General features: G+C 45.7%; 1 protein-coding gene across 1 annotated transcript; it reads left to right on the forward strand.

Moving 5' to 3' along the window:
- The first annotated feature begins 18,339 nt into the window (after positions 1-18,339).
- On the forward strand, positions 18,340-24,694 carry Dhrs2 (dehydrogenase/reductase 2). Its single transcript, XM_021182398.2, has 8 exons — positions 18,340-18,488; positions 19,730-19,907; positions 20,933-21,034; positions 22,381-22,451; positions 23,236-23,287; positions 23,802-23,936; positions 24,259-24,314; positions 24,583-24,694. Exons 1-8 carry the CDS (start codon positions 18,346-18,348, stop codon positions 24,692-24,694), a joined length of 849 nt encoding a protein of 282 aa, XP_021038057.1. The 5' UTR covers positions 18,340-18,345.
- Positions 24,695-24,902: the final 208 nt, after the last annotated feature.

The following is a 24,902-nucleotide window of genomic DNA, read 5'->3' on the forward strand; positions in this document are numbered from 1 at the left end:
CCACGATGAGGTCGTGAGAGAGCTTCTCTCGTGCATTAAAGTTGTACTTCTCCCAGCACCGGACTGTCAGGGCAGGAATCTTCGGGCTTTATCTTTCTAAATAGAAAGACGCATTCACATTCATGATGGGATATCTCATATGTAACTTTAATTTTTTTAAAAAATCTTATTTTTAATGATGGTTTTTAAATGCTTTAACCTTTCTTTCTTGTAGCCCACCATTCACCAGGGTGGGAGGAAGTGGACCTGTTTAGAAAGTTTTTTTTTTCTTTTTCTTTCCTTCTTTCTTTCTTTTTTCTTTTTTCTTTTTTCTTTTTTAAGAGAAACTCTCATCTATGTTGTCTGGAAATTAGCAGTTCAGTTCATAGGTTAGCAGGCAGCCCAGTCCACTCACAACACCTCATGGATATACCAGAAGTCCAATTCGGTACAGTTCCTTCACAAGTCAACCTTAGCCTTTCACGCCCGTGTATACGTTAACGAAACGTCCCTTCACAATGTTTGCCCCAGCAAAACCCCATCCAACCGACTTTCCCCTAAGAACCCCTTAAGTTTCTACTTCAATTCATATATTCTATTATTTTATGTGTATGAGTGTTTGCCTGCATGTGTATCTGGGCACTATGTGCCAGAGGAGGTCAGAAGAGGGCGTCAGATACCGTGAACTGGGATTACAGATAGATATGAGCAGCCACGTGGGTGCTTGGAATTGAATCCAGGTCTTCTGGAAGAGCATCAAGCGGTACTCCTAACAGAGGAGCGATCATTATAGCCCCTCCCCCATCTCTCTCTTTTGAGATAAATCTCATTATGTGATCAGGCTGGCTTTGAACTTGAAACAATCCTGCCTCTTTTGCTTGCTTCCTTGCTTCCTTCCTTCCTTTCTTCCTTCCTGTGTTTGTTTTTGAGTCAGGGTTTTACTAAGGAGCTTTGTGGCATCCACTGACCCATAGAAGCACTCTTTACCAGAAACGCAGAGCCACCAAAGTTACATAGGATCCAGAGTGAGCAACAGCAACCAAGGGAACACGCGCCCAACCAAGACCAGACCTACACCTTAATCATCATAGCTCCAGCCTGGGTCAATCTTGGGCATGGAAACTGTTTTCTTATAAGGTTCTGACAAGTTCATTTCTGGTGAAGTCTCTGCATGCATGCAGCTGCCAGGGGCTGGGCTCAGGGAAGAGTAAACACACTATCTCATTAAGGGGATCAGTGTTTCTCTCATGGCCTACTGCGTCTCCAGGTGAATTAGCTTCACCGGGGGTGGGGCTGGTGGTCCTTGGGCCAGGCTATTGACAACTCAAACTGGATTAACTCCTGGGAGATTACAGTATGTGGAAGTTCTAATCTTCGGGGCAGATCTGAATTCTGGTCTCCTGAACATTTCTGTTCTTTTGATCAGGAGGATTAAGGAGTGGAAAAGTTGATGTTTGCTTCTTGTGTTACCAGGTAAATGGGAGTGGAGTCCAAAGCTAACCTTGAGGGAGGAGTCTATTCAAACTACTAAACTACTGTTCTCTGTCTAGCTATCAAGCATCACCCCTCTCTAGAGTTGATACCCTAAAACTTCTTACAACATGGACTAAAGTTGGGGGATAGAGATAACCTATTTTCTTCATGATACTCCAGAGCCCCAGTTCCAAAATGCTTGCTTGCCAGGAGGGATTGGAGTTTGGCTTCACCCTCACATACAATTTGAAGGCAAGGGAACAAGAGCCAAGCTGCCTTCTGGGACTCCTGGTCTCTGCATAGGACAGAGCCAAGGACAATGTTGGCTTCTGACCAAGGACAAGAATGGAACTATTCTTTGCAGTGTCCTTGTCCCTAAAATGCTTTTCTGTTTCGGTCTCCTGTTCCCATCAAGACTTTTCAAGGCAGCACAGTCCTCTCCCATCATCCTGAGGGGAGAACTGCCACCGTCCCGATACCTCCAGCGAGGGCCCTGTTATTCTCCCCCACCTTCCTAAAGGGTACATGAGAGAGCAGCCGTAGGGGTGGGAGGAAGGCCAGAGTGTCTCGAGACTTGAAGAAAAATATCAAGCAAGTTATGGTGGAGCTCAGGCACCAGGGAGGCTGAGGCAGCCTCAGCCACATAGTAAGATGATGCAGCATAAGCCTGTGGCTGGGCGGAGGTGGGAAAGGGGCTGAGGATGCATAATAACAAGGCCTTAAAAAGGAGGGAGAGAATCAAAACCGTTAGGGACCAAGTCAAGCGTTCAGTTTCACCCCTCCGTCTCCTCTCAAATGCATGAGAGCAAGATGGTTTCACAGCAAGAAATGGATCATCTTCTCTTACAAAATCTGTTTTTGGAAAAGAGAGAAAGACTCACTTGGCCCCTGTGGGTCATACACAATAGCGATGTCTTTCCACTTTCATTTAATGAAGAACTCTCTGGGGGCCCGAACACTCAGCAATGTGCCAATTCCTTTCCAGATAGTCAAGGTCTCCTCAGGTATCTTATCTCCTCCCAGTTTAAAACTGTTGGGGATGGAGAACATGATGGTATGATTTGAAGCCAGTTTAAATTTGTTGGGGATGGTGGCAGCCTGGAGGTGCAGAGCTCAGTGGTTAAGAGCATTGAGTATTCCTCCAGTGGACCCCGGTTCAATTCCCAGCACATACTTGACAGCTCATGACCTTCAGTAAATCCAGTCCCAGAAGATCTAGCACCCTCTTCTGGCCGCCTCAGGCACTGCATGAATGTGGTACACAGACATAAGATGCAAGCAAAACATTCAACACATACAATAATAAAATAAAAGTAATCAGACTTACTGGGGTTTGCTTTTTCTCTTAGGATCTCATCTCCTGTGACATTGGGTCCAAGTGTGCTTTGGGAAAATGTGATGTCTCTTCTGAGAGGTGTGGTCTCTGCCTGTCAGTCAGGTGGAATTGATGGTGTTCTCTAGGTTTTCTCTGTCCTTATTGATTTTCTGTTCCCTTGTTATGTCAGCAACTGTCTTCCCTTGTGAGTAACATTTTTCTATGTCTTTTTCTAACTCATTAATCTTTCCCTAATTTTTTTTTTGGACTTTGTTTCTTCGATGCATATACATTATATTTTTTGGAGATCTGATCTTGTTATGGTTTGGACCTAAAATGTGTTTGAATGCTTGGTCCTCTGTTAGTGGTGTTGATTTTGGAGGCTGTGGCACCCTGGCAGGCAGAGATGGGTCACTGAGATGGGACTGTGAGGTTGGAAACCCTGCTCCATTCCTGGTGCTTTCCTGCCTGCATCCTGAACCACCAAGACACAAGGGGTCTAGCCTCTTGCTGTTGCTGTGGACTCTCATGCCTTACCTACCATGATGCACCTTAAAATAATTTTTAAAAAAGGGAAAAGCAAACCATTCCTGCCCTAAGCTGTTCCTCTTAGGTATTTCATCTAAGTGAGGACCATAACTGACAGGGATCTTTATATAATACTTCTTTTTAATCCCCAGGTAATCTTTATTTTGAAATCAATCAACTTCAATACTGATACAGCTTCATCATGCTTCTTTTAATTAGTGCTTACAAAATTTCTATTTGCCCATTTTTATTTTAAAGCTGTTTTGGTCCCATATTTCTTGTGTGTGTGTGTGTGTGTGTGTGTGTGTAGAAGAGCACAGAGGCTAAAAGTCAGCTTTGGGTGCTGTTCCCCAGACACTGTCCACCTTAGTTTTTGAGACAGCATCGCTCCCTGGCCTGGAGCTTAGCAATTAGGCTAACCTGACTGGCCAGCGATCCCCAGGGATCCACCTGTCTCTGCCTCTCCGATGCAGGAGTACAAGCATGTGCCACCACTCCTGGATTTTTAGTATGAGTCCTGGGAATCCAACTCGGATCTTTATTCTTGCAGGCAGACACTATATCGGTGGATCTGTCTCTTCAGCACCTCTTTGAATTCATAGTGACCTCCTAAGAAACAACATATTGGTTGGACATATTTTGTATCTAATTTGATGATCTCTCCTTTTAAAATTGGGGCTCCCTTTTCCCCTGCCTCTCATTTTTTACCCTATCTTTTTGGACTTCTGTGTTACCATGCATATAATTATGATTTGATTTGATTTTATTTGATTTGATTTTTCAAGACAGGGTTTCTCTGTGTAGCCCTGGCTATCCTGGAACTCAGTCTGTAGACCAGGCTGGCCTCGAACTCAGAAATCCACCTGCCTCTGCCTCCCGAGTGCTGTGATTAAAGGATCCACCACTGCCCGGCTAACTATGATTTTAAATAATTTGATCTTTTATTGTTTAGATTTGAAATGTCCCATAGGCTTATGTGTTTGAGCACCTGGTCCCCAGCAAGCGTTGCTGTTTTGGAGGTTGTGGGATGATGGTGGGACCATGGGAAGAAGTCACAAGTGAGTGAGGACTTCCTTATATCTTGGTTTCCTTGTTCTAAAACCTGTGGTCCTTAACCGAGGGTGGCGTGTGTTGCAGTAAATCTCCAACCCAAATAAGCCCAGGGCATGAAAACACAACTCAAGTAATATGAATACATGCTGTGTGCCTAGATTGGGCAGATCTACCGCTACACTACCATCTTCCCCATATAAGAGACCCCATATAATTTGTGGTTTCTCCAGGCCAGGGGCTTCTGCTCAGATTTCCTCCCACCTCCTCCTCTTCATCCTTCTTTTTCTCTCCTTTTCTCTTCTTTCTCTTCTCTTTTTTCTCTTCCCTAAACCTTTAGCTCCACCTTCCCCTCTTTCTCCACCCAATCACTGGCTCTAGCCTTTATTTATAAATTAAGGTGGGAAGCAGGTTTACAGGAAATCACCTGAGTGCTGACTCATTCCTTGGTCTCAGCCCCTCACAGGAGAACAGAATTAACAACAAATTTAATTAGCCCCAGGGCTATCCGCAACAGGCGTGTCTTTCAGGAGATGTTCGGCAATGTCTGCAGACATTTTTTGGTAGTCATAAGTGGGAGAGGAAGTACTACTGCATGCAATGGGTACACGCCAGCAATATTGCTAAACACACTGCAGTGCATGGAACAAACTTCTGTACAAAATAATTATAATTATCCAGCACAAATTGACAATAATGCCAAAGCTGAGGCCTGGTGGTAAGAGCTATGGCCTTTACAAACTCTTTAAAAACTTCATAGCTTCCCTTTCCCACTTCTGTGGCTGTCGCCTCTTGCTCCCATGTACCGACAAAAGTGAACTAGGTCATGTGTGTCACCTTTTATCCAAAGGCCTTTGCCACCCCTCCTCTGAATGTTTTGCGCATGGCTGCTTCACTTCCCTGGTGGATTCCTGCAAAGCCATGGTTTGAAGATTATCTTTGTTTTTAAACTGCGTGTGCTGAAATGATCTTCTCTTGTGGCTGTGTACACTCAAGTAGCATCTGACCCCCATCTCACTTTTAAACGATTAATTTAAAACCTGAAGAAAAAATTGTGTCAAATTCAGTGATAAGTATAGATGCAAAACCCACAAAATTGTTATAATAGTGTCTGCGCAAGTTAAATCCCAGCCATGCAGTCGTCTCAAGAATTCAAGGAATGTTCACCAATGGCAAATTTATCATGATCCAGTTCTCCAACAGAGTCTTCATGTGATATTCCAGTAGAAGCCAATGTCTTATCTAGGTTTTTAACATTTATTTCTAATTTTAAAAACTTTAAAAATGGGATTAAGAGATTTCCCCAACCCAATACAGACCCCCCCAATTCAATATCTACAGTACGTGCCACCTTATGGTGAATCCTAACTGTACTCCTAATGAAGGCAGGAATATGACACAGTATTTTTACCACTTAACACTATACTGAGTTAAGTACCCTATCACTTAACAGCAACGCACACTAAGATAAAGACAGAGTGAAAAATAAGAGCTTAAGAGAAATTTTTGCTGATGCATAACATCTATAAAAAGAAATTAGAGTTGGGAAGGCTACTGAGATGAAGATGTAAAAATCAACAGTATTGCCATAACACACAATTCTAGCTAAAACATGAAAGCAAAAGGTACCACTTGACATATATGTATGGACATATGAATAAAAATATTACAGATTTTTTCAGTATATATTTTGAAGAGTTTTATTTTTATCTTAAAGTGTGTGTGTATGTGTCTGACTGTTGGCTTGTACATGTGAATGCAGTGCCTTTGGGTGCCAGGCCCTCTGGAAGAGCAGCAAGCACTCTTAACTACTGAGCCGGCTCTCTATGTCCAGTTTTCTCACTATCTTTAAGGAGAGAGAATGTATATAAGAGCAAAATGAAGACCTGAAGAAGTGAAGAGATATTCCATATCTGAGAAGACTCAACAGCATAAATATACCTATCTGTCCTATTTTAATACGTCAAAATATTCATCTATTAAAATATTTTATGCTTGTATATATATATGTACACACACACATACATACATATATACATCTGTGCACCACATTTGTACTTAGTGTTCTCATAGACAGAAGGTAGAAAAAGATATCAGATCCCCTGGAACTGGAGTTACAGACTATTGTGAGCCACCATGTGGGTGCTGGGAATGGAACCTTGGTCCTCTGGAAGAGCAGACAATGTTCTTAACCACTGAGCCATCTCTCCAGCCCCTATTATATAATCTAGGTTAGCTGCAAACTTATGGTCTTCCTGCCTCAGCCTTGTAAGGGCCAGGCCCATAGAAAAGCACCACTAGGCTGGGCCTGATAGTTGTCGTTTGAATGGACTTCATATGGAAAATTGAAACTTTGAGAACAGCAAATGAACGGTTTTGCTAAATAGAAATAAAATAAAGCAATTCATGCCTTAATAGGTAAAGTCTTTTTGCAGTGCCATGAAAAATAAAACACCAAGTTGTTGGGATAGAGGATAGAAGACTAGGTCAATACCTTGGAATCGAGAACTTAGAGATAGAGCCTTGGAAGTGTTATAAATAACAGAGCAGTACTCCACATCATCCTCAAATGAGGGCTTAGCCAATGAGTAACCGCGGCATTGCCGGGTGTCAACGGAAAGATGAAGTAGATCTCTACTTCAAATTTCTGTTGTTATTATTGTAGTGTTTGGAATTTAATCTATTGCAGGTGCTCTAGCAACTGAACTGTATCCCAGCCCTTTAGACTTCAGCTTTAGCCACATTTAACAACAATTTGAGGTTGAATTAGAGATTAAGTGTAGCTGGGCACATATGGCACAAGCCTTTTAGTCTTAGGACTTGGGAATTAGAGGTCGGGGGATCTGTGGGGACCTGAGGCCATTCTAGGGAACAAGAGTGAGTTTCAGGACAACCAAGGCTACAGAATGTGACCTCATCTCAAAAAATTAAATATAGTAAATACAATCCTTTCACTCTCCGGAAAAAGAATTCGTTGATTCATTTAACAAATATTCGTCGAGCTGCCATCACACGCTAAGCCTTGCGCTGAGCACACAGCAATGAATGAAGCAAAGGTCCTGCTCCTTTAGATGATTTGTACTCACAAGACAGGGATACGTGCTTAGTATGTTAGGTGACGATAAACGTCATGCGGGATAAGTAAGCAGGGAAAGGGGACAGAGACTGATCTCAGAGGATGTCGCCACTTACGCAGGGTGGTCGCAGTAGGCTGGACCATGTGAGGAGAGGGAGGAGGGATGTGGGGGGAGGGGAGAGGGGAGAAGCAGAAGACCAAAAGGCCAGGGAGGGTAAAGGGTAGACAAAAAGACCAGGTCACCAAAATGGCTGGGTGATATAGGGAAAGGCAGTTGGGGGAAGGGCTGCCCAGCCACTGGGACTGGAGAAGTTTAGGGTATGCCAGCCACACTCTGTAACAGGTAGGAACTGAGGGGTGCTGGGAGAACCGGCTGACCAGGTACGCTTTGATATGTTGAATATACACCAGAATTAGCTGTTTGTCCCAAGTTTGAGAGCCAACACAGAATGTTTGTGTGCTAAGTCAGCAAAGAACAACATCCTTGAGGTGAGAAGGATTCAGAGGTCAGGCTTAGGTCAGCTTTATATCAGAGGGCTGCAGCTTATCCACGGAGGGAAAGCAGAGAGTTTGAGATCTAGGTAGGGGATGAGCAGTCTCTCTGTTGCACCTTCTTCCCTGTTCCATAAGAAGCAAGGTCATCAATCGAAAGAGCAGAACCAAATGATGTTAGGAATTTAAGGAAAGAAAAGGCTATGAGAGAATTGTCTATAAGGAATAAGAGAGACCAGTGGTATAGATAGCCCAGTTGGGCGAATGTTTGCCTCACAAGTATGAAGCCCTGGGTTTGATCCCCGGCACTGCGCAAACCAAGTGTGGTGGTACACTCTTATAATTCAGCTCTCAGAGGTAGAGGTGGGAGGGTCACAAGTTCAAAGTCATCCTCAGTTACACAGGGAGTTAATGATGAGAGTGGGTCACTAAAGAAGTGAATCAGGGCAGAGTGACTGCACTAAAGATTTGCCCGGTGGACGTGAATTTAGCACACTGAGCTTGCGCTGGTGACCCATGTGCCCTTGGGTCCATCTGCCTCCTTCCAAGTGTGCTCTCTGGAGAGCAGCTCACATCTGGTGCAAGGGGGAACTTCACAGGATGGTGTAGTAACATTTTTTTTTCCTTTTTGTAATCAATCAAAGTTTAAACAATTAATTGTCCATCAGCAGGGAGAAAGAATAGGCTAATTTTATGCCTGTGCAATAGTTATAGCTGCACAAATGAATAAACTAGAGAAGCTACTTGTCCAGTTCAATAGCCAAGTCCTAAGACTGCAGAGAACTAGGAAGTTTCGTATGTTTAGAGTGATAATACCATGCTTAGTAAAGTACCAAAGCAAGAGAAATGCTCTGTGTGCACTGCTGCATACGCAGTAGAGATGCAAACTTGGGGACAAGAGGGAAGCAGGTAACCTCTGGATGGTGCCTTTTGGGAAGTCAGGGAGACGGGAATGGGATACGGAAGAGGCGCAGAACTTCTGTTCAAGTTTTAATAATTTTTTTTAAATGTTTAAATAGAAGTTGGAGAAAACAGGAAGAAATGTCAGTGCTTGTCAAATGTGAGTAGCAGCTTTATCACCCGGCTCGGTTCTTCATCTTTGAAATGTTTCCCAATAGACTTGGTGTATGCTATATGTAGGGATGTCACCACTTTCAAAGAAGAGATAAGCACATGTCTAAAACTCACGGTACCCCATTGTGAGGTGACAGCCTTTCAATCTGCAAATGATTCCCGAGTACCTAAACATTGCACAACAGTGCCTGAGGTCTTAGGGAACCTGCGGAGAATGAACAACGTTTACAAAGATGCCAGGAGGAGGCGTGTGCCGCTGGCAGAAACATCTGGTGCTCTGTGACAAATATGCCTCGGGAGGGGTCAAAATGGTAGGTTAGAATGGAGTGGATTTGATCTTAAAAAAAGAAAAGAAAGAAAGAAGGGAAAGAAAAGAAAAAGGAAAAGATTCTAGAATGTGGTGAGTTTGATAAAAATCTGCTGAAGTGTTTCCTGGTGGTCACAGCTCTTCAGGATTTCTTTTCTGTGACAGTTTCCTTTAGGACCTCTTGGCCACTTGGATATCTATTGCCCTGGTTCTATATGATATAAATTTATATATATAAAAGAAATATTTTTTGCATTTATTTAATAGATATGTACTGACACATAACCTAACTCAGTTCTCTGGGTCTTCTCTCTTACTGCAATTGTCATTTTCTCTGTAATGACTCTAGGAATAAAGTGGTCTTCTTCCGAATCTCTTGTTACTAGGGACCCATCTGGGGCGGTAGGAGGGTGTGCCTCAGGGGGTTACTCTGAGGTAGTTCTAAGGGCACAACGTGAGTCATCAAAAGGGTTTGGGAGTGTTACAGAAAATAAGCAGGGTGATCTTAAGGGCGGCGACTGAGAAGCGAGAGAGGATGGGATAGACCTCTATAAAGCAGGCGGCTGTCACCAGCGTAGTTTTGTGACTGCTGCAGCCTGAGACATCCCTCCAGGAATCTGAGTGCCTGAGTCCGCTGGCCCGAGGTAGGCTTGTCATATTCTTCCAAGGCTCCCTGACCCCAGAAATGGAGGGCTGTAGAGTTTAGGGAGATCAGAGGCTTCTAGGACCCACACTCTTAGCACAGGTCCTCTGCTGAAAGGGAGAGAGTTGGCTTTCAGAGGATTGGGGCGGTCAGTAACTGCACTGTGCATTACTGGAAGTGTGAGCCCACAGACAGGGAATGTCCAAAGGCCTGCACTCACTTTCCAGAACTTCTTATTGATTCTTTGTGCATTTTACATCATGCACCCTAACCCCAGTCGTCTTCCAGTCCCTCCATATCCTCCTTTCACTCTTGCAATTTTCCCCCCAAAAGAAAACAAACAAAATATCCCACCATGTAAACTTCCGTGTGTCACAGTGTATCATACAGTATACTCTTTTGCCCAAACAGCTTTTCTTGCAAATACTCATTGCAATGGCTCATTGGTCTGGTTAGAGGCCACTAGCTCCTGCTACACTACCAGTACTGATCCTCACCAGGACTCCTGTCAGATATCTTCTTATTGCCCTATATTGTGCAGATCTTACAGCTTTCCTTCTGGAGGACCAGACTCTTCACACACACCAGCAGTTCATAGATGGGGAAGATGTTGGGGTGGGCCAACTCAAAGCCCTGGATCTGGGCCTGGGTGGAAACCTGACAACTCTCCTATTCTTACACATGGGTGTCAGCTCTTCCTCACCACACTCTCCAGCACTGCCTAGGTGAGAGGCAGCGACAGTTCACCCAAGTAGCACAGTTGGCAAGGGTCAGGGTCAGCTCACCTCCTCTCTCACTGTTGGGCTCACTCCCCCACACCTATGCCACCAGGGCTTGCTCTACTGTCTTGGCCATACCACCCTGAATACTCCCGATCTCACCTGCACACACTTTTGTTGGAGGAATGGATAACCATTTCCGGTCATTTCCAGTGTACCGGGACATAAAAGATGGAATCTCAATTCTTCACTGTGAAACTATCAGCTAATCTAGAGACACCAGTGCTCTGAGCTGCTCCCTTCACAGAGACCTAGACTTTGCTCCCACCAAGCCAGGGCAGAGGATGGAGGAACCATGGGGCTAGACTAGAGCGCATTAGACCTGGAAGAGTCTTTTGGGGTCTCCTGGGAATCCTGCCATCTCCGAAGTTGCTACAGATCCCACTGCAAATGTGTGGCATATTATGTAAGAAAATTGAATAATATGCCAACTTACAAACAAGTGTGGGGAATGGAAAGGGTTAAATGAGGCTGAACTCCATTACAAAGAATTGTAAAGAAGCCACTTGGCAGAAGTACAAATTCCTCCAGAGCCAGCTCTTTTGGAAATCAATGCAGGTTCCTGTTCGCAGCCCGGTTTTGGAAGTTGTTCTTAACTTGTGCCTTTTGCAGTTACCCAGGAAGCATGTGGGGCCCGGTGCTGACCACTTGGGGCTGCACAAGGCCCTTACTATGCACCCTTCTGCAGAAAAGAGGCCTTTTGTCCTGCTGAAATACTTAGGCTTGTGTGGTCATTTTCCTGAGACCCCCAAATTCATTTCTAACAAAAGTGGCTCACTCTTCCCCAAAGCTAATTAAAAATTGTTCAGTAACAGCTGACCTTTCTTTCTTTCTTTCTTTCTTTCTTTCTTTCTTTCTTTCTTTCTTTCTTTCTTTCTTTCTTTCTTTCTCTCTTTCTTTCTTAAAGATTTATTTATTTGTTTATTTTATGTATGTGAGTACACTGTAGCTGTACAGATGGTTGTGAGCCTTTATGTAGTTGTTGGGAATGGAATTTTTTTTAGGACCTCTGCTTGCTCTGGTCAACTCCGCTTGCTCCAGTCAGCCTCCGCACGCTCAGTCCCTGCTTGCTCCAGCCCAAAACACGTAAGTCCACTGTAGCTGACTTCACCAGAAGAGGGCATCAGATCTCATTACTGGTGGTTGTGAGCCACCATGTGGTTGCTGGGATTTGAACTCAGAACCTTCAGAAGAGCAGTCAGTGCTCTTACCCACTGAGCCATCTTGCAAGCCCCCAGAGCTGACTTTTCACAACTTTAATAATCCTTGCCAAATTCTGCGTTCAATGTTCAAGAAATTGCCTTTGCAAGTTCGCTGAGCTCAGGAAGAAAGAGCATCCTTGTTTACTTTGTAGTTGTAATAGATTCACCGGAAGACAGCAAAGGTTACACAAACAGCATCCACCCTGCTGCCTGCTGTCTATGGTCAGTTTCCTATAAAACAACATCAAAGCCCTTGATGTGGTTCTACAGCTAACTATGTATTTTGTTCCCATTTTCTGGATTCTGCCTCCCACTCTCCCCCAACACACTAATGCTCATATGAGTCCAGGACTCAGTCCACGATGCCACACCGTGTCTAATCCTGGTATCTCCTTCTTTGCTCCTTCCTCTCCGAGACAATCCAGCAGGCTCTTGCTTCTCATGTTGTTCACAGCTTTGAAGAGTTTAAGTTTGTTAGATGTCTTCCTAATTGGACTGGTGGGTTTAGGGAGGGAAATACCGGGGTGAAAGTGGCCTCTTATTTTGTCAGGAGATACACAATGTTGTCATTATTTATTTTTGTGGTGACGTCACCATAATCACTTGGAAGTGTCTGCCAGATTTCTCCACTGCAAAGTTAATTTATTGTTTTCTCTCTTCGATGCTCTTTGGAAATAAGGCTCCAAGCCCACCTCACTTTCCTTATAAGAAGGAACAACTGCAGAGAGCATTCTTCTGCAAATGCTTGTTTCTTCTCCACACCTACCATTCTATCCACCCACCCCAGGTCTCCTGTAGCACAGGCTGGCCTCGAACTTGCTGTATAGTGGGAGATGGCCTGAGCCATGATCTTCCTAAGTGCCTGAATTATAGGTATGTGTCACCATGCCTTTTTATTTTTATTTTTAAAAGGAGAGTTCCATTGTGATGAGCTTAGTCAATGTTGGGCAATTAGTGTGCACGTACATACCTATTTATGTGTTCTTTGAGTTAAAACCCAATGTGTTGTCCTTTATTCTGTCGCTTGGGCCTTACAGGTGGTCCCCTGTGCCCTTCCCCACAACTCTATCCTTTTGGTTTTTAAAGATATATTTCCTTGCTTTATTGATTTGCTTGCTTATTGATTTATTTCAGTGGTCACTAATATTCTGGCACAACAAGGTAGCCCAAGCTTACTTTATATTTTCCCTGTTTCCAGCTCTAGGATTGGCCATGTCTTTAAGAAGTAACAAAGCCTTTAGCAATAGCAGGTGCTGCCTCCTCCACGCTCTCTTTTTCCTTTGTTGGGATGGAGTGGGAAGCAGGGGATTAAAAACCTTACCACATAGCCCAGGCTGGCCTGAATCTCACAGTTCTGCCTCCGGTCCCCATGTTCTGGGATGACAGGTGTTTGTCACCATAACTAGCTTTTTCAGGTTTTAATTTCAGTGAGTACTTTTACTTTCCCATTCTTTTGGCATGGTTTTATTTGTGCTTATTTGAGACAGGGTTTCTCTGTGTAGCCCTGGCTGTCTTGGAACTCCATCTGTAGACCAGGCTGGCCTCAAACTCAAGTGATCCACCTGCCTCTGCCTCCTGAGTGTTGGGATCAAAGGTGCAGGCCACCATTGCCATGGCGGTGTTTATCTTTTATTAGCTTGTTGAATTAAAAGATTGTCTCACTGTTGTCAGTTAGTTTAAAGGCTCCTTCATTTTTGGTGTGTTGCTTTGGTTGTGCCCTAGGGCATCTGTTGCGTGAACTGTTCATACTGATATCTTCTTATGCTTATTTGTTTGTTTGTGTGTATGCACACACCAGCATGGATCAGTGCTCTTCTTCCTTTGCATAGGTTCCTGGCGCTCAGACTCAGGCTGTTGGGCTTGGTGGCTCATGGGGTCACTATTCACTGAGCTCTCTTGCAGGCCTTGCTCATTTCTTAACAGGAGGATGTCCCTTGATTTTTCTCCAAAAGTCTTGTTTGGACCATAGACATGCCTGCTTCTTGTGTCCACTGCCTCAGAGCATCTACAGTGGTTCCCACCTTAGCATCCTTTGAAGGCGTTTGGGGCTGTGAGTTTTTCTTGTGAGATAATCCCATTTGTCTTTAATTTTTTTCTCATAGTTATTTAAAATATCAAAAACTCTACTTATGTGTACTCATAATTTATGCATACTCATATTTATGTGCCTACATGTGGGTATGGATGCAGGTGCCCTTGAAGGCCAGGATTGGGTACCAGGTCCTGCCTAGTGTGGTGCCCGGGACACAACTCAGGTCTCTGGTAGAACAGCCAAGTGCTCTTACAAGTTGAACCATCTCTCCAGCCATTCCTTATAATTTTTATGAGCCTTCTTTTTACCACGTTGGTTTGAATTTTTTAAAAATAATTTTCATCTGGTGATCTGGGGCAAAAGGGACGACTGAAGTAGAGATTTAATTGGTCACTTTGGTAACACCACCACTTATTTGGGTTCAGCTATCCTCCCCTTTCCTCCTCTCTCCCTTCCCCTCCAGTCCTCTCCCCTTCCCTTTCCTCTTCTCTCCCTCTTCCTCTTCTCTTCCTCTCCCTCTTCTCTCCCTCTCTCTAGTACTAAGGAACGAACCCAGGGTCTGTGCTTGTTAGACAAGCATTCTCTTACCAAGCAACACCTCCAGCCTCTATCTTTTTTCTTTCTTTTTCCATTTATAAAGTTCTTCCCTCATATGTTATATTCAACTGCAGTTTCTCACCCCTCTCCTTTCCTCATTCTCTCCCCCCCCCTCCACCTCCCCTCTACCCCAGATCTATTCCACCCTAAGAAAAAAACAGGCCTCCCAGGGACATCAACCAAACATGTCTTGCCAAGCTACAATAAGACCAGGCACGTACCATCACATCAAGGCTGGGTGTGGCAACCCAGTAGGAGAGAAAGGGTCCCACAAGTAGGCAAAAGAGTCAAGAACAGTCCCCGCTCCCAGTTAGGATGTGCACAGGAACACCGAGCTACTCAGCTATAACATTCCATGCAGGGGACCTAGGTCAGACCCCTGTAGGCTCCCTGATCTTTGTGAGCCCCCATGAGTCCAGGTCAGTTGATTCTGTGGCCTTTTGCTGATTTGTGCTGATTCTGTGTTACCGTGTCCTTGTGCTATCCCTGACCCCTTCTGGTTCTTCTGATCTTTCTGTAACAAAACAGGACCTCAAGTGGAGGGATTGGGACACCAAACCAGTCATAAAACCTTCCATTTACAGCTTGTCCTGCCTGCAGAGTGTTCTGCAACACTGAAACATCATCAAAGAGACCAGAAAGACTTCCTCTATCTATTTTCTATGTAGACATTTGTCAAGCACTGACTCGGACTAGAATGAGGGATGCATTGTGCAGTTGCAAGCCAGAGAGATGCTTCTTTTTGTTCATCATTTTCTTTCAGAGGAACAGACATAAAATGGTGACATTTTCTGGACCAAAAATGGGCACACATGATTCACTATGTGGTAAATCCTGGCAGGTCGGGGACAGAGCATAAATATGCAAGCATGGCTGTTGTCTTGCATGGCCTTGGTTGTTTCTCAGATGCTACTGCTGCACTGAGGAAGCCCCATCTCTTTTACTCACTTTACCAACACCTCTGTGCTCCAGGAATCGACAGACCTGAGACTTGTGGATTCATTTCTTTGGTTTCTTTTCCCTGGTGTGTTGTGAGAGCACCCAGGGCCTTGCATTTGCTGGCAAGCGCCTCACTCTTCCATTGAACTGCATTTCCAACCTCCCAGGCTTTGTTTTTTATTTTTGTTTTTCTCCAGATTGTTTTCTGGCAGGTCATGGTTTCTTCTTATGCGTGTATCTCTTGGTAAAAGGAGAGTTGGGAGAAATGAGGTATCACAGAAAATCATTGGCTTGTTTCCCCCTTTGTTGCTGTTAACACTAAGTTACCAGGATTTGGTAACAAGGCCAGGTGTCTTAAGCCACAGAAAAGCTGTAAGTCCACAATCTCTCCTGACATCTCCCAGTGACTTGCAGGTGGCCATCTTGTCACTGTCTTCATGTAAGCCTGTACAAATATCTACTGTCCCTTTGGTATAGCTAAATTCCACCTTCTCCTAATGACGCTAGTCAGATTGTTTCATTATCTCCTACAACATTGTTTCAACATGATCATCTCTTTGATGGCTTCCTCTCCAAGCATGGTGACACCCAAGGCCCTGGAGGGTAAAGCCTCCACACGATTTGTAAGATGACAGAATTTATTCCCTAACACTCCTTGAGATAAACAAGATTGAACTTGCCTTAAAATTCAAAAATTTTGATCAAAGGTGATTGGTGGCTTAAAGCTTTATGCTGAGAACAGCTGTGACCCTGTCAAGTTTTAGAGACTCATGACCCTGTTCCCAATAAAGGCTAGGTTAGCTTTCTATACTAAGTCATTGTTTTTGCTTGGTCTTAATCTGTACACAAAGACTGGAAGACCAATCAGAAAGTCTAGTAAGGGTTAAGTCAAGACGAAGCTAGGCATATGAGGAGTGATAAGGAGTTTTTAGTTACTAGGACCCAGAGGGATATTTTTGCTATCATTCATTTACTGCCCCATGGTTTCACATCATCCCCCGAAACCTAGGCTGTTTGCTCTCCTATGCCAGTCACCTCCCCCAGCTCACTTTGTACCTGGGGAAGTCTTCAGTCCTATTTTCTAGTGTAGGCTGTTCTACCCTCAAGCTCCACCTCGATTCTCCCAAAGGCCCTCCCCTTATTCTTAATCCCTGGGCATTAATCTTCATTCATGATAATGCTTAGGTTGATATATCACACATTTCTTGGGGGTTATGGAACTTGGTTTTGTTGCTTTGTATCTCAAGAGCACAAGAGTATTGTGTCTTCAAACCTTCCCTGCTGAGTATGGCATCCATCACCGACTGACAGGTGCTGGAGATATACCAGGAAGGTTACCTCTCCTGGCTTGTATGGGATTCGTGAGTTTCCTAGAAGGTAAATTTCGTGTTAGAGCCTGAAGTCCTGCAGGCACCGCCAATGTTCATCCAACCTAAATACCATCAGTTTCCTTGGATTCCCGCTGACATTTGAATCAGTGGCTCAGAGCTCCTCAGCAGAGATAGTAGACCACAGAGGTCTAAGACACGCACCTTTCCTAGGTTTTTTTCTCTTTCCTCTCGTCTACTCCACTCCAAATTTAACATTGCTTCCCAAGACCGCCTCCCTTCCCAAGACCGCCTCCCCAAACAACCACTTGCCTTGACGTGTGCTTCTGAGGCAGCTGGGCTGGAGACTGGGTGTTTCTTCTTACTATGTGGCAAGTGAATGCATTCATCAGTTCTCTCCGAACTGAGACTCAGTACCTGACGGGATCCATGCACTGGGGCAGGGATTTGTTTTACCTCCTAGCTTAAGAAGGGATAGAGCTCATCACGGTGGAGAGGCCTGGCAGGGGTTGCGAGTCAGTGCCTCAGGAAGCAAAGACAAAACTTGACTCTTCCAACTTTCTCTTTTTCCTCTGTTTCCTCAGTCGGGGATCGCACTCACGGCACCTCCTTCCCGGTAATCCTCTCTGGAAACATCTTCATTGATACGTCCATAGGTAAGCCCCTAAACGCCAGAGGCACTTTGCAATCCAATTAAACTGACAATGAAGATTAAGCATGGTGAGGCAGGGTTTGAGATGGGAGGGCTGGCCTGAGAGGTGGCTTCAGAGATGAGGTACTGCTGATGCAGTTAGAATGACAAGGTGATGCGGGCTCTTCGGGCAGAGGAGTCTGGGAGGTGTGATTTTGGGTCAGGAGGAGGTAAGGGTAGTGAAAGAAGTCTGGTGATAGAGTTGAGAACAGGGAAGGAGTGGATGGCTGGGCTTTCTATGGAGTTGAGTGGGAGAGCTGTGTTGAGGAAAGCAACTTGCTTGTTAGACATGCTGGTAAGTTTACTATCTCTGACAAATGGGTTGTTGATGTTTTTTGGGGGAGGAAGCTGAGGGGAGAGAGGAGAGTGTACCAGGTAAAGGAATGGTTGGAAACTGAAAATGCTGAGAAGAAACAAGTTCAATGCTCAAGGGCTTGGGATGTAGCCCAGAGTACCTACCTAACGTATATTAGACCCTGGGTTTGAGCCTTCAAAGAAAATGCAAATTTCAATGCTTGGATAAAGGATGTGCAGAAGAAGTCTGAAGGTGATACTAAGAAGCATCCTGTAAATGATTTTCCTTAATGGAGGAAAGAAGACAGGTCAGGCAAGTGTCTCCCAGGCATCTTCCCAGAGCATAGCACTATGCCTGGTTACATACTATGCTGTGGCTCCTGATGGGGGAAGCCTGCCTTGAGCCTATGTTACAGCAAGTATGTGAAGAGCTCTGTGCTTTTCTGGAAAGTTTGGAGGATGGTGGAACACCCGCCAGGGAGTGTCCAGAAGAGTGCAGTCCCACTGTGGCTTGTAACCATGATTGTCTTCACAGGTCTTTCTTCAATGGCTGCCATATTCAGGCCTATCCCATGGGCCTTTAGGGGTTCTCTGTGTCTACCTCTCTCAGCTCGAAGGTTCAGCAAAACAGTGGATGAGAATCGCTCCCTGGCTGGGAAAGTGGCTGTGATCACTGGTTCCACGAGAGGGTGAGTGACTGGAGGTATTGACTGGCTCATTACCAGGAGGCGTTGCCATGGTCTCCAAGGACACACACATCTCGTGCATCCTAGCTTCCCCTACAACTATCACACAGGCCTGGTGTTTAACTCTGTTTCTCAACAGCTCTCCTTAAAAGATCTGTTTTCTGAATCCTACGAAGAGCGCGGAGACCAAATGTAGTCTCTTACCACCGTCGGTAGGACAGTCCCTCTATAATCAAGATTTTACCATCACAGCAGCACATCTGCCTCCCTGTCTTTCACACCAACACGGCCACTGTCTTGTGAATCTCTGCTAAGAGAAAAAATCCTGACACCTATCGTGCCTCAGACACAGAGGACATTGTCATCATACTTCCTATGGCACCAGGACTGTGTAGGTGTCTTGCCACCAGCTCAGAATGGTCTATGACCCTGGTTCCCACAGCCCCCCACCTCCAGTTGTCCCCTGGCTCCCATATTGCTATGCTCTTCATAATGAGTTCTTACCATCCCCCGATGGGGAAGCTCATCAACCTCTTGATTTTTTATGGTCTCAACATCATCAACATATGTTTAGCGTCACCTGGGAAAATGAAGGAACTAGACTTTCCAGGCCCCTGTGATGGCTTACATCTTTCTGTGTGCCCCCAATTCTCAGTATTCATCACACATAAAACACATTTAAAATTCCCAGCTATCCAGATCATTTTGACAAGATGCTGGGCACATGCCTCTTTTCTCTTCCTTGATCATAGTTGTTTAACCAATACCAGTTAAGAGTCTTCAGACCTCCTCAGTGATAGGAGACCTAGAGGGTTACACATTCTCCAAGAGAAGTTTTAAAATTGCAGCCTAGAGGGCAGGCAATAGATCTAGATAGAGTCTAATCCATGCCAGCCTGGGGCCAGGAGAGAGCGGCCATGCTGAGTCTTTAGGCTCGTAGGCTCCATAGCCAACAAGGGTATGACTCTTCTGATGGAAGATGACTTTTCAAAGTTCCTTTTAGTAAAATCATAAAGATATCTTCATTGATATAATATACTTATCACACGTACATCTGTGAGAATGGAATGAGCAGACTGTGAACGACTAGCATGTGGCATGTGCTCACCGATCTCTCTGGCCTGCTACTGAAGACCTGGAAGCCACTTCTGGGCAACACGAGGGAGACATAGTCATCAGGGTCTGTCTGGGAACAAGACAGAGAGGGCTGAAACCATCGCCACCATCTCCTCTTCTGCCGACAGGATTGGCTTTGCCATCGCCAGGCGTCTGGCCCAGGATGGGGCACATGTGGTCATCAGCAGCCGGAAGCAGGAGAATGTAGATGAAGCCGTGACCATATTGAAGGAGGAGGGACTGAGTGTGACTGGCACCATGTGCCACGTGGGGAAGGCTGAGGACCGCCAGCACCTTGTGACCACAGTAAGGAGCTACAGGCTGGGACAGATGAAAGGACATGGGTCTAACCCTGACTTGAGGGAATCATAGACATTCCCTCTATGTCTGTCAATGAAGCCAATCCCACATTCTCAGGATAGTGAGATGTGACTAAAAGATTCCATGACAGGTAGGGACAGCAGTGTTGCTCATACTAAGCAAAGAGACAACTAAGGATCTTGCCTAAAACCTCCTAGGGTCCGGAGTTGTCAAATCCCAAGTGATCTGTCTCCACGATAAAGTCTGAGCAGTGTAGCCCTGGCCCAACATAGATTGTATTGCTAGTTCATTAGACTAGCCTCTGAAATAGGAGCTCCTGCTGTAACCACCCCAGAAGAAGTGAGTTGTGAGGTGGGATCTGAAGGAACATGGAACAGGCAGGGCTGTAGTAAACAAAGGAGGGGCCTTCCAGATCAGAGGAGACAGCAGAGAAGGAATTAACTAGAAACGGAAGAGCTGAGAGCAAAGGTCTGGAAGGATGGGACCCAGAGACCAATGAGACGCCTTACAGGGCAGAAACAATATTCACCCCAGGAGGCAAGAGACACCATTTTATTCAGTCTCTGTCAGGATCTGGCTCCAGCCTGGCCCAGCCCCAGGATGGCCAGTTAGCACTGCTTTAGTTGGCTGTTGTCACAATACCCGACAGAAACAAGTTAAATAAAGGGTTATCTTGGTTTGTGGTTTCTGTCCATCATGGCAATGGCTGGGAAGGCATGGGCGTGGAAGTATGTGGCCAAGTCTGTTCCCATCACAGTATACCAGCATGCAGAAAGTGTGGCAGGTACTGTGAGCCGGGTGTAACCCTCAAAGGACTGCTGTCAGTGACCCTGTGCCAGCTAGGCTCCACCTCCTGAAGATCCATAGCCTCCCCAAACAGTGCAATAGCTGGGGAACAGACATTCAAAACATGAACCTGTGGAGATATTTCTGATTCAAAACATAGTGGTGGTTTTCTTTGGGTCTTTACCCCATTCCTTCACCTCCATGCCCGATCATTTGCTCTGCAGGCCCTGAAGCATTCTGGGGGCATTGACTTCCTTGTGTGTGTGGCCGGAGTCAACCCTCTGGTGGGAAGCACCCTGGGAGCCAGTGAACAGATCTGGGACAAGGTGAGCAGAGTGCCTTACACAGCCTCAGTGGTGTAGACATCTACTGGTGACTCTAAGAATGCATGTGCCCACACCATACCTGAGTTTCCATATAGCTGTGCCAGCATTGGCTTGGGTAGATGAAGATGGGACTTACCTGATTCAGGCCCAGGCTCTACCAGGTTCCAGTAGAACATCTTGAATCTCCTTGGGCTGATCGCCGTTCCTAAGTCCTGAGATGCCAGAAAATGATTTCTGGGTCTGTCTATGGCAGAGACACTCTGGCTCAGGTTTATAAAATGTTACACCTGGGTCAGTTGGCCTCTCTGTGAATCCTTGAGTCTGGCTGTTTCAAGGAGCGTCTCTGGGAGCTCAGAGGGTCACCTCATCTGGGCAGAGCTACAGCGGACGGATGGGACTCTCCCCAGTTTTGCCATCCCAGCTGGAAGTCACTGAGTACTCAGGGAGCCCCTATTGCCTCTGCAGACCCCACCCCTGTTATCCCGAAGAGCCCATCCGTGACTAATCATGTCTGAGCCCCATTCTATCCCTAGTGGCAAGGAATGGGCTCGTGATATCAATGTGCCAATCCCTTCCTGTGGGCCACCCCTCCATTTCCTCTTGGTAGACTTTGCCCCATGTTTCCCTCTGTGGTTTCCATGTTCTCTGGCTCTTCTTGATCCACCTTCCAGTCCCTCCACCTCACCCTCCAACCACATCCAGGTTTCCCCAGTTCTTTCTTTCTTTCTTTCTTTCTTTCTTTCTTTCTTTCTTTCTTTCTTTCTTTCTTTCTTTCTTTCTTTCTTTCTTTCTTTCTCTCTTTCTTTCTTTTTATAGATGACCAGGGTTGGAGTTCCAACACTGCAAAAAGGCTTAACCCAACCTAAGCCAACCAAAATATTATCCATGATAATTAGTATATGAATGAGCAACACCGCCCCGGTTCCTAACACTTCCTGAGGTAGGATAGGTGCTGAGTACAGACTTCCTTTCTCTCACCCAGTCTCCCTTTCAGTCAGTCACTGATAACTAACTTCCTCACCCTCACTTCCCTGTGCTTCCCCAGCCTTTCCTCTGGAAGGCAGTGGTGGAAGTATGGGAGCCAACAATGAGAAGGGTTACTACTATTATTGGTATTATCCTTAGGCCACACAGTCTGGTAATTCTCTGAGGCCTAGAGAGCTTAGGGGCCTCAGAAGCATGGGTTCCTTCAGACAAACTCTGTCCCTCACACACAGTGAAAGGACTCAGTGTCTTAGCTTCCTCCCGCACTCACGGAGCTTCAATCCTGGTCTGGCTCCAGGACAGGGCCCCAGATAGTGGTGTCCCTCTCCACAGCCCAACTTCTGTATTATTTGGTATTTCAGATCCTGGATGTAAATGTGAAGTCTCCAGCTCTGTTGCTAAGCAAGGTGCTGCCCTACATGGAGAACAGAAGGTAAGTGCGTGTGGGAACTGGTGGGGGCCACATAGGTTAATTTTTACCCACAGGAAATGCTTGGGTAGAGGCCGAGGTAGTTGAAGATGTATTGGGGTGTGTGTATGTGTGTGACAGGTGTGTCATTTGGGACAAGTCTTGTTTCTAGACCTGCTGTGTCCCCCAAGGACATGACTTGTGATATCCTTTCTGGGATGAGAACAAGGCTTGCCTTCCATATCCTCAAAGGACCTTTCTCAGGCCCTATGGCATTCATCTTAGGGACCTTGCTTTTTGTGACATCTGTTAGTATGAAGGGTTCAGAGTGAAGCAGTCTGGGGTCCCCATCTCTCCCTCTTGCCTTCCATTGTAGGCCATCTCACTTGTTTCTCTCCTGGTTAAAGGCACCACGAACGCCTTCTTCTGACCTGCTACACAACCTGTTCCTTCTGTGTATCCTGTGGTTACACAGGGCTGGTTAAAGCTTGGGACTCCTTGATGACCCACTGACTCCACGGAGGTCCCTTCAACATCTGAACATTACTTGAGCTTTGCCATCTGGGTGTGCTACCTCACTTTGGGGGCCCTGTCTAAGGGATACCACTCTGGCTGTATTTATCGGGTGGCAGTGACTTTAATGTCCACTAATTTAGATGTCTTACGTCTCGAAGTTCTAGATAGTTGCTAAGCCTTTTACATTTTCACTGTGAACTCTGAACTGGTTTACTCTTAGCGTAAAAGCAGCTTCCTGACTCTTTTAATCGAATGAATCTCTAATTTCACTCCGCATCCCTTTCTCCTCAAGGGGAGGCAGCGTTGTTCTGGTATCCTCTGGAGTGGCTTATGTACCAGTTCCAGTGAGTATGAGCACCCTTTGGTAAGCTGGGTTAGCGCCAGCTGCCTTGATTTCTTGTGAGACCTTGTAGCGGGGTGTGGGAGAACTAACTGACTGTTGATACTAGATAAAATAGAAATAAACTATGTGTCTCTGGGATGGAATTGTGAATGCTCTAGGTCAGATAGTATGATCTCATTTTACCTCCAAGGGGCAAAAATCTGCCATTTGCCTGTAAGTGATGCTAGTTTGCCTTCCTGCCAGGCTAGAACCCTGAATCTCCTAATTCTAGTGTTCTTACCGACTACTCAAAAGAACAGTGCAATACTCTGTGTCAAGCTTGGATATACATGATAGCAACTTGATAACCTAGATGAGAACCTGACTCTGAAAATACTACTGTTGGGGTGGTGAGGCACAAGGGGAGAGAATCTGTGTTCAGGCCTACAGTCAGGTACATCTTTGTAGCTGCAGCCCAGAAACAACCTTTGTTCCGGGAAGACCCCTTCCTACCATACTGATTCTTTGCTTCTCAGAAGCTGGGCGTCTACAACACCAGCAAGACCGCTCTGTTGGGGCTCTGCAAGTCTCTGGCTATGGAGCTGGCTCCAAAGGGCATCAGAGTCAACTGCCTAGTGCCAGGAATTATCAAGACTGACTTTAGCCTACGGGTGAGCATGACATGCGCCTTCCGATCTCAGTCCCCACCCTCCTACATCACCCTCTCCACAGACCTTCTGGTCCCTTTTGGGCCAGTCTTCCATATGAATGGATGCCCACAGAGCCTAGGCATGCAGCGAGATCCCCATGCCAGAGTCAGTCTTTGGGCAGCAGTCCCTTACTTTTCTGCTGAAGGATGAGGGTCTCTTTCTTCTTTGAGCAGACTGGTGCTCATCCTATCCTCCATGGAGGTATGGATCAGCCGCGATGCTGTTTCTGCCCTACCGTATCACCAGTCCTCTGCCTGACATTGGTTCTGCAATCTCTTTCTAGGAGAAAACGATGCCAAACATGCTTCCTGACATGAATAAAATCTTCGGAGTGCAGCGGTAGGTCGGGCTCGGGGGTTGTCCGTGCTCTGTGTCTCTTTCTAGGGAAAATTATTTTTCAATATGAAAAAGACCTCATTCCAGCTGCTATTCTGCCAGCTGCTTCCCCTTTTGGAATCCCGAGTTGGGGGCAGGAGGGCAGGTTTGCCGGCAGCCACTGTTACCCTCCCATTGAGGTTGGTGAATGCTAGGTGTCCATCGAGGACTGCAGAAGTCCAGGTCAGAGCCCATTACTGTTTCCTGTGACCTCATCTCTTCTCTCCCACAGGTTAGGGGAGCCGGAAGAATGTGCCGGGCTTGTATCCTTCCTGTGCTCCTCAGATGCCAGCTACATCACTGGGGAGAACATCATGGTGGCTGGCTTCTCCTCTAAACTGTGAAGAGACAGCATGGGTTAGAGACTGGGGTTAAAGTCCTCAAGTGGAAGAAGACACAGGACTTGGTGGGAAATATGTAGATGTAGAGCTTTAAGCTGTGCTTAGGATCCAGGTCATATAGGGATACTTACTGAAATGTTGCGAAGGAAAGCAGGTGTTTAAAGATTTCATTTGGAATAAATTTGTTTGGACACTTCTGGACATGTTCCTG

The sequence above is a fragment of the Mus caroli genome, unplaced genomic scaffold, assembly GCF_978045245.1.
Source record: "Mus caroli unplaced genomic scaffold, Mus_caroli_1 scaffold_12, whole genome shotgun sequence".
NCBI classification, from domain to species: Eukaryota; Metazoa; Chordata; class Mammalia; order Rodentia; family Muridae; genus Mus; species Mus caroli.